The sequence below is a fragment of the Nicotiana tabacum genome, chromosome 9, assembly GCF_000715075.1.
Source record: "Nicotiana tabacum cultivar K326 chromosome 9, ASM71507v2, whole genome shotgun sequence".
In the NCBI taxonomy this organism is placed as follows: domain Eukaryota; kingdom Viridiplantae; phylum Streptophyta; class Magnoliopsida; order Solanales; family Solanaceae; genus Nicotiana; species Nicotiana tabacum.
Window position 1 is genome coordinate 4,738,837 of NC_134088.1, and position 10,296 is coordinate 4,749,132.

The 10,296-nt window shown below is 36.3% G+C and overlaps 1 protein-coding gene across 1 annotated transcript; it reads left to right on the forward strand.

The window, feature by feature from the left end:
* The first annotated feature begins 1,872 nt into the window (after window positions 1–1,872).
* Window positions 1,873–6,131, forward strand: LOC107818682 (pentatricopeptide repeat-containing protein At4g30825, chloroplastic). Its single transcript, XM_016644719.2, has 2 exons — window positions 1,873–5,078; window positions 5,727–6,131. The coding sequence occupies exon 1, from the start codon at window positions 2,194–2,196 to the stop codon at window positions 5,017–5,019; it is 2,826 nt and encodes a 941-aa protein (XP_016500205.1). The 5' UTR covers window positions 1,873–2,193; the 3' UTR covers window positions 5,020–5,078; window positions 5,727–6,131.
* The last annotated feature ends 4,165 nt before the right edge of the window (window positions 6,132–10,296 follow it).

Here is a 10,296-nt window from a genome sequence, read left to right on the forward strand (position 1 = left end):
AACGGAGAAGAGTTGATACTGAAGAAGAGATGGTACGTATACCAAAATCCATTGAACTTGAAGTAGAGTATACTGTTGCTGATTCTGATATTCAAGATATTTTGGATACTTTGTTGAATTTCTTGATAGCGAAAATGGAATTTCTTGATGAAACTAGGGTTTTAGATGGGGAGATTCAAGAATTTAGGAATGTGAAAGGTGGATTGAAGATTGTAATGTTGGACTAGGAGAATGTGAGTTTTGAGTTGGGAGATATATGTCCTGTTTGTTTTGAGATATTTGTAGAGGATTCAATTGTGATCATCACACCTTGTTGAATACAGAATTTAGAGTCAGTGGATTCAAGATGAGTGTATTAATCGTATTATACGTATATATTTTAGAATTTTTTTGTATATGAGCGGAGATTCATCGAATGCAATAAATTACAAAATCAGTCCTGGATCCGCCTCTGTGCATTAATAGTTCTTGACATTCAGATATTGCTAACTTTTTTCGTCCCTTTTCTTTTTTATTAGAATTTAGGGATGGCGTTGGGCCGGCGGGGTGGGTGTTTGGCGGGGCCGGACTTAACCATAAAAATTTCAACCTGCCCCCATCCCACCTCGCATAGTGTTTTTTCTATGATTTCAACCCACCCTATACCGCCTCGAATAAATTCACCCCACATAAGTATTTTTTTTTCCTTTTTCCTTTTACTTTGTTATTTACATATTTGTAAAATCAAAAAATCAGCATAGGTTCCAAAAGAAAATTTAATACGTTATGACTTTTTTCGAATGCAAATTTGTTCTATAATGATAGTGTAAATAAATTAGTATGCGCAATTTAAATGCCTGATAATCTTAGGGGTAAATGCTTTGTATATAATTCTGAGGATAGCTTTTATCGAAATGGTTAATGATGGTAAGATTTTAAGAATTTAGTTGGTAGCTGTAGGAACAATCAACATTAATTTTATGCAATTCAAATGGTAAATTGTGATATTCAACAATAACAAGTTTTACGAAACTAAATAGTATTTAGTATTGTTTGTTATAAAATAATAGAAGTTATTTATCAAATGCGTTAGTATTTTAAGTTTACAACTATAGTGATTACTCACACGAGAGTATTTCAATGAGCAACTATTTGAAGTTGAGTTTAAGTTTGCACCGCAGCAACAACTAATAACAAACTTTTAGTTGATTTCGAATTCCTAAATATTAGGAGAGTATTTAAATTACAGTTTTATCTACTATGAATTTTATTTTTAAAGGTTACAAAATGCGAACAATATTAATTTTATAAGCAAACTTTTAATTAATTTCAAATTCCTAAATATTAGGAGAGTATTAAGTTACCAATTTTATCCAATACGAACTTAATTTTTAAAGAATACAAAAGGTGAACAATATTTTGATAAGGGTCTTCATACTTTTAACATACAAATATATATATATTTTAAAAGTGTTTGAAACTCTATAATAGAGATTATTTCAAAGACATGAATCAAAAAGTGATAAGGGAATGGTATTCTTATAATATTATAGGAATGCAAGGCTAATTTGGGTCTACTATGTAATTTATGATCTCGCGTGAATCAAGTAATTTTTGTTCGATTCTGTATATATAGAGAAATTCACAAAATAATTACAAATAATTAATTATAAATATAATTATTATTGTTATTAATTTGAGATAGCTATAAGAACTGATAAGTTTTAAGTTTTAACTCTAGAAATAAAATAAAAATCATAATTAAAAGAAGAAGAAAAAAACCCACAGCAACAAGACACAAGTGAAAAGGGATTAAAAAAAAAGAAAAGGGACTGCTGCAACTAGTCCCATTGTCTTTTTCTAACAGCCACCACTAGGTAAAACTCTCAAATCAAAAATCCCAAAATCCTCCACTCCACTGCTTCACTAATTCACTTTCCATTATCCTCTAAATAGCTTTCATTCCCTTTCTCATTTTCTGCTCCATATTCAAGGTAAGCCTTTTAAAAACTCAATCTTGATAACACCCACCAACCCCTTTTAGCTAAATTTTTACTTAGTTTTCATATAAATTTGGAATAGCCCTTTAAAAATCTAATCTTGATAATCCCCCACCAACCCCTTTTAGCTAAATTGTGACTATTTTCTAATAAAGTTTGAATCTTAATGAATTAATGCTGAAGTTATTAGCTTTTATTGAGGCCACTTTGATTCATGGCCTCTTTGAAATTGTCTTTTTATGTGGATAAGTCATGGGAATCCAAGAAACTTAAATTTAATGTGAAAGCTTTGAACTTTACTGATTCTAAGTGTTTGGTTCCTTCATTTTTGGGCTATGGATATGTTGGTGGTGCATTTGTTGTTAACCCCTTTTGTAATTTGAAGCACATTAGAGTTTCAAGATTAGAAACTGAGGAATTAGAGACTTCTGAGTTGAGTTTATTAGATGGTGAAAGGGTTGATAATTTTGAAGGTGATTTAGGAAATGAGAGTTTGGTTTCTGAAAGATTAAATCTTGGTGGGGTTTCTCAGAAAGGGAAGTTTAATGTTTGGAAGAGATTTAGGAGGGTCAAGAGGGTAGTGAACAACTCGAAATATAGGTCTAGTTTCAGAGAGAAAGATAGGAATCATGGAATGCAAGAAAAAACCAAGATTGTGTTTGATGAAATTAGCGAGGAGAATGTGATAGGTAGCCTAAATGGGGTTGATTTTGATGTTGGGAATATCGGGTCTGACTCGAGTTTGGAACACTGCAATGCGATATTGAAACAACTCGAAAGTGGTGACGATGGGAAAGCGTTGAGTTTTTTCCGATGGATGCAGAAAAATGGGAAATTAAAGCAAAATGTTACTGCCTATAATTTGATACTCCGTGTCTTGGGGAGAAGAGGGGACTGGGATGGTGCAGAGGCGATGATTAAGGAAATGAGTCTGGAGTCGGGTTGTGAGCTTACGTATCAGGTTTTCAATACCCTTATTTATGCTTGCCATAAGAAAGGGCTTGTGGAGTTGGGTGCTAAGTGGTTCCACATGATGTTGGAGAACAGAATTCAGCCAAATATTGCGACTTTCGGAATGCTAATGGCTCTCTATCAGAAAGGTTGGAATGTTGAGGAAGCAGAATTTACATTTTCAAAGATGAGGAGTCTCAAAATTATGTGCCAATCTGCATATTCAGCTATGTTGACTATATATACGCGAATGAGATTGTATGATAAAGCAGAAAAAATCATTGGCTTTTTGCGGGAAGATGAAGTAATTCTGAATCAGGAAAATTGGTTGGTTCTGCTCAATGCTTATTGTCAACAAGGCAAGTTAGCTGAGGCTGAGCAGGTCTTAGCTTCAATGAAGCAATCTGGTTTTTCGCCAAATATAGTTGCGTACAACACATTGATCACTGGATACGGGAAGATTTCCAACATGCGTGCTGCACAACGCTTGTTTAGTGACCTTGAAAGAGTTGGAATGGAGCCTGATGAAACAACTTATAGGTCTATGATTGAAGGGTGGGGCCGTGCAGACAATTATGAGGAGGCAAGGAGATACTATGTGGAACTGAAAAGACTTGGACACAAACCAAACTCGTCTAATTTGTACACGATGCTGAATTTACAAGTCAAGCATGGAGATGAAGAGGATGTTGTTAGTACTGTTGAGGAAATGATGCACTCTGGCAGCGAAAAGTCAACCGTCCTTGGCATTCTTTTGCAAGCATACGAGAAGCTTGAATGCGTTCACAAAGTTCCTTCAATTTTGAGAGGTTCTTTATATGATCATGTTTTGAGAAACCAGATATCTTGTTCGAGTCTGGTAATGGCTTATGTGGAAAACAGCATGATAGATGATGCATTGAAAGTATTACGGGAAAAGCGGTGGGAGGATGCTTTATTTGAGGACAACTTGTACCATTTATTAATTTGCTCGTGCAAAGATTTGGGCTATCCAGAGAATGCTGTGAAAGTGTTCGCTTGTATGCCGAAATCTTATAAGCCGAACTTACACATAATATGCACTATGATAGACATTTACAGTACAATCAATGATTTTGCTGAAGCTGAAAAGCTTTATCTAATGTTGAAGAATTCAGATGTTAAACTGGACATGATAACTTTAAGTGTTGTGGTAAGAATGTATGTGAAATCTGGAGCTTTAGAAGAAGCCTGCTCTGTGTTGGATGCAATGGAGAAACAAAAGAATATTGTTCCAGACACATATTTGCTCCGTGATATGCTCCGAATCTACCAGCGATGTGACAAGCAGGACAAATTGGCGGATCTTTACTACAAACTTGTGAAAAGAGGAGTCATATGGGATCAGGAAATGTACAGCTGTGTCATAAACTGTTGCGCCCGTGCATTGCCAGTTGATGAGCTTTCGAGGCTGTTTGACGAGATGCTTAAACATGGATTTTTACCCAATACAGTCACCTTCAATGTTATGCTTGACGTTTATGGAAAGTCCAGGCTCTTCAAAAGGGCAAGGGAAGTCTTCTCAATGGCTAAAAAGCGTGGGTTGGCTGATGTTATCTCTTACAACACTCTCATAGCTGCATATGGGAGAAGCAAAGACTTCAAGAATATGTCGTCAACAGTCAAGAAAATGCATTTCAATGGGTTTTCGGTTTCTCTTGAAGCTTACAATTGTATGTTGGATGCCTATGGGAAAGAAGGACAAATGGAGAAATTCCGTAGTATCTTGCAAAGATTGAAGGAATCTGGTCATTCTTCTGATCATTACACCTACAATATTATGATAAACATTTATGGTGAGCTCGGGTGGATTGAAGAAGTTGCAAATGTACTGACTGAATTGAAAGAATCAGGAATTGGACCTGATTTGTGCAGCTATAACACACTAATAAAGGCATACGGAATTGCTGGTATGGTTGAAAGTGCAGCAGATTTGGTTAAGGAAATGCGCAAAAATGGAATTGAACCTGATCGAGTAACCTACGCTAACCTAATCAATGCATTACGGAAAAATGATATGTTTCTGGAGGCTGTTAAGTGGTCTTTATGGATGAAGCAGATTGGATTGTAAGATCTAATCTGAAAATGCTGCTGTTATTCATTGTGGCTCACCTCATCTCCGGTTTAAAGGTAATACATGTTATATATACACATATGTTTGTATTGATCTTCTTTGAATTGTACCGTATAATACATGTTATATACACACAAAAGGAAGACTTTTGATAGAAATTTATGTGGCTAGAAATCATCTCATTAAGGGTAAAAGGGAAAATTTAAATTTGATTTATTAGTAAATATAGCAATGTGTCATTCTTTTGGGACCGACTAAAAACGGAAGAAGGGCAAAGGGCAGCCCGGTGCACTAAGCTCCCGCTATGCGCGAGGTCCGGGGAAGGGACGGACCATAGAGGGTATATTGTACGCAGCCCTACCCTGCATTTCTACAAGAGGCTGTTTCCATGGCTCGAACCCGTGACCTCCTGGTCACATGACAACATCTTTACCAGTTACGCCAACGCTCTCCTTTACAAACGGAAGAGTGTCACATAAAATTGGGACAGAGGGAGTAATATATTTGGCATATTTTGTTGCTGTATTACCTAGATCAAGACCATAGAAACTTTTACGAGGTCATGCATATATTAGTATCTAAACTGATTCATAAAGGATTTAAGCATTTTCACCTGCTGACTCGCTTCTAACTCATGTAACTGCATGCCTGTCAATGCGAATTTCTCAACTTATTAACAGTGTGATTCATTTTGGCCTTTTCAGGTCAGGCCTTGCATTCTTCTTGTATAGTTGACACCATAGTTTCCGGCAAATGTTTTACTGAGTAGGCTTGAGGACCGATGATGCTGGCCTCGCATGTTACTGCAGGTCCGCGGAAGACCACAGATATGCAGTTGTCTGCTTGCGCACAATTTGTGTAACGTAATTTAAAGACAACTGTGTATTGATTGTCCCATAATACACCGGTTAGTGTATAGTTGTAACTGTTTCAAGATGGAAAATAGCTTACTGTGATTGTTTAGTTGATCATCTATATCTCCAGGAAGTCATATCTTTGCTGTAATAAGTCAAAATGGTAAAGGCTCTAAACCTTTTAGAGTGTATTAGCTGCTATATAACTGAGCCATTTTTGGTATAGTTTCAATAAAATTCTCTGCCATTTTGTTATCTCCTTTTGAAATTCATTGCTTTTTATCAAAATGAGAAAGTCTTCATTATGAACTTTAGAGGTGAAGCCAAAATCTAAGGGGGGAGTACACAAATAGCCATTTTTAGGACTGCTCTTTAAGGTTTAGCTCGTATTTATTTTGTCCTGAAAAAATCTTTAACTTCAGGATTTTGTGTCCTAAAAAATTGAACTGAAAAATTGGAATTCAGGAAATACTGGCTAATTTCTAAAGAGCAGCCCTCTAGAATGGTACCTGGTGTCATTTCTACAAATTCTAAGGGGTCGTTTGGTTGGGAAACAAGTTATCCTATGATTAATTATCCCGGGATTAGTTATCTCATCCTCCCATGGGGATAAAACATTACAACCCCGGGATAACGAAGATTAGTTATACCATGATTTTTATCCCAATTAAACGTGAAATAAACTCATATCAAATTTAATCCCGGAATTAATTATCCCTTATCTCTCGTACCAAACAAGCCCTAAGGGTGTAGGTGTGGCAGCCAAGACATTTATCGTTTTGATACCTTTATATATCTTGTGTGACCTATGATTGTGAGAATGAGTTTCCCAAATGTGAAATTCAAAAAACATTTAAGACAATGAGTTGAGAAACCTAAAAAATTATTATAAATCTCGATTGATGCTCGATATGGGACATTATGCAACTCAACAACCATATCAAGTGGCTTCCTTTTTCGTAATTAATGGTGTGACTTAGTGATCAATGAAGTAGGTGAAACGAGAAAAAATCAAGGTTAAAATAACGCTTGGTAATTTTTTCTTGTTTGCCTAATTCTTGGTGGGCAGTACCTATGCTGGTGAGATAGTCAAGACCCAGTTAAGCTGGTTAAGACCTCATCTTTATAAAATAAAATAAAAAGTGACTTTCCTTTTTCATTTTTCCTTTAGTGGAAATATATAATGTTTGGTTGGTGTTGGTGTTATCTTCAATTTCTTCTTCTGGTTGATGCACCACAAAAACTATAAATGGGATTCTTTTTATCCTAAATTGGAGAGCCATCTTGAGAGATTTTTTTCGCTATAATTATCTGGTATTCGGAACTCACTGACCCGACTAATTCAAATTCACATCGCGTACAGTCAATTCAAGGAGGAAGCAATCTCTATTATGGATTTCTCCATTCTCAAGGTTCGAACCTGAAACTTCTTGTCAAGAGTGAATATGTGAAGGAATTAGCTAATTGCTTGACTGTGCACTAACGACCTAACCTGTCTTAGCTATATTAGTTAGTGAAGTGTAATTAGTTATTAGTTAATTATGTTGGTAATGGAGGTTAGTTAGGCAGCTGGCACTAGCTATCATTGTATATATATAGGTGTAGTTAGCTCATTTGTACTATTGTTCCATTGATAATGAATAGAAAATTTTCCCAAAACTTTGCATGTCTTCTTCTTCTCTCATCTTTGTTTGCTCTGCTTCAATGTCGATCAGAATCTTGGTGAGTTTCTTCATGGTATCAGAGCGAGGCTTCGTCAGTAAGATCTAAGGATTGTTCTTCGCGGATTGAAGACGATCGAGAGATTCATTGACAATTCTGTAAGAAAACGAATTCTGATCTGAGTTGTAGCAAGCCCTAGATTCAATTGATAAATTATGTTTTTGATTAGCGATTCTTCTCTTCATCTACAAGTTGACTGAGTTTGTTACTGTATAACCATGGCAATTGAGGATGGATCTGATTCAGGAACCTCTGTTCCAGCTCCGGTGGTGATTGATCACAATCATCCCACGTATTTTCATCCCTCTAATGCCCCTGGGTCCTTATCAGTTGGTATTCAGCTCATAGGAATGGAAAATTACACTTTGTGGGATCGAGCAATGAGAGTTGCACTCCTAGGAAGAAATAAGCTAGGTTTCAATGATGGCACAATCACTAGGGATACCTTTGGACCAGTTTTAGGACATTAGTGGGATAGGTGTAATGCAATAGTAGTCTCATGGCTCACTGGAAACGTGAGCAAAGAATTGCTAAGTGGAATTCTATTTCGTTCTAATGCACTCTTGGTTTGGAAGGAATTACAGGAGAGGTTCAATAAAGTGAATAGATTACGTTTGTATTCTCTTCACAAAGAGATCTTTACTTTGACACAAGGAACATCATCTGTGTCAGTGTATTATTCGAGGTTGAAGGATTTATGGGATGAATATGATTCAATAATGCCACCTCCTTCATGTGACTGTGAGAAATCAATGGATTTTGCATTGCATTTACAATATCAACGCCTATTATAGTTTTTAATGGGACTGAATGAAGGTTATAGTCAGACAAGGAGTCAAATTTTAATGAAATCTAAAGTGATTAATGTGAATCAATCGTATGCCTTGATTGTTTAGGATGACAACCAAAAATTTGTGGCAGGAAGTAACTATGTCACAACTGAAACAATGGAATCAGCTGCACTATTCACAGTAAGAAATAATGTGCCTAAGAAGAAGAGAAGTTGGGGTATATAATGTGACTACTGTCATGGAAAGGGTCACACATGAGATGGATGTTTCAAGTTGATGCATTGTGGCTACTGCAATAAGAAGGGTCATCTTAAGGAGAACTGCTACAAGCTAATAGGATATCCTGCAGGTTTTAAGTCCAAGGCCAGAGCTAATGTGGTGGATGCACATTCTATGCAGTCTGAGACTAGTGCAACCAATCAAGGAAACATCAATTCTACTAACACTGCTGCTCCAATGATCACACAGGAACAATACAACGTGCTGCTCAACATGCTTAGCAAGACTTCCACATCTGAAACAAGTGCAAACTTGGCAGGTAAGTGTTTTCTTGTTAAAGATAATGCAGTATATTGGATAGTGGACACAGGAGCTACGAATCATATGACAGGAAATGAACGTTTGATGTCGGATGATGGTAAAGTAAGAAGTGTTGGAAATGTGCAAATGCCCACAGGAGAGTCTGCTAAAGTAACCAAGATAGGAAATAGTCCTTTGGGGGGAGGTGATGCCCTTAAGGATGTGCTTTGTGTACCAAGTTTTAAGTTCAATCTATTGTCAGTGTCTAAATTGACCAAGGAACTGAATTGATGTGCAATGTTTTTTCCTGAACACTTCATATTTCAGGATCTTTGTACTGGAAAAGTGAAGGCGACTAGTAGTAGGGAAGATGATTTGTACATACTGAGAACACACCATAAGGAATCTAGAATAAGTGGAGCAAAGGCTATGACAGTGGAACAGATGAAAGAACCTGAGATTTGGCACAGGAGATTAGACCATGTGACCATGACAGTTATTAGAAAGATTTCTAGTTTTAGAAATAAAGATGCTTTTCAATTACAGCATTGTGATATGTGTCCATTCTCTAGAAAAACAAGATTACCATTCTCTATTAGTACTAGTAGAGCAGATGAACCTTTTGATTTGATGTACATGGATATATTGGGCCCTTATAAGGTTCCAGCCTATAATGGAATGAATTACTTTTTGACATTGGTAGATGATCACACTAGGTGGACATGGATTTTCTTAATGAGAGTAAAATCAGATGTATCTAAGTTACTCAAAACATTTATTGCAATGATCCTTAACCAATTTGGAAAGATGATTAAAGTCTTCAGGTCAGACAATGGATCTGAGTTTTTTTAACATGTCTTGCAAGGAATTGTTTACATGCCATGGGATTTTGCATCAGAGTTCTTGTCCTTACACTCCTCAGCAGAATGGAGTGGTGGAAAGGAAACATAGACATATCCTAGAAACAGCAAGAGCAATCAGGTTCCAGTCTAATTTGTCAATTCGATTCTGGGGAACATGTGTTGAAGCAACAACATATATAATAAACATGGTACCATCTACTATTTTGAAAGGTAGATCGCCTTTTGAAGCATTGTACAACAGGCCACCTTCTTTGGCTCACATGAGGGTGATAGGCTGCCTTTATTATGCAACCGTTTTGCCTAAACAGGACAAGTTTGGTCCAAGAGCAGTGAAATCAGTGTTACTAAGATATGGAGTTCATCAGAATACAAACTATTTGATCTGTCTAACAAAGTGTGTTTTATTAGTAAAGATGTTATATTTCATGAGAGCATATTTCCTTTTCAGGATACTCATGAAAAGCAAAATTTTCAAAGTCCTGACATTACAAACTTGAAAAGGTTTTGTGTGGTGGATGAGTTAGA

Excerpts from the sequence above, each read along its gene's own strand:
- LOC107818682 (XM_016644719.2), top strand. The coding sequence starts at position 2,194 with ATGGCCTCTTTGAAATTGTCTTTTTATGTGGATAAGTCATGGGAATCC.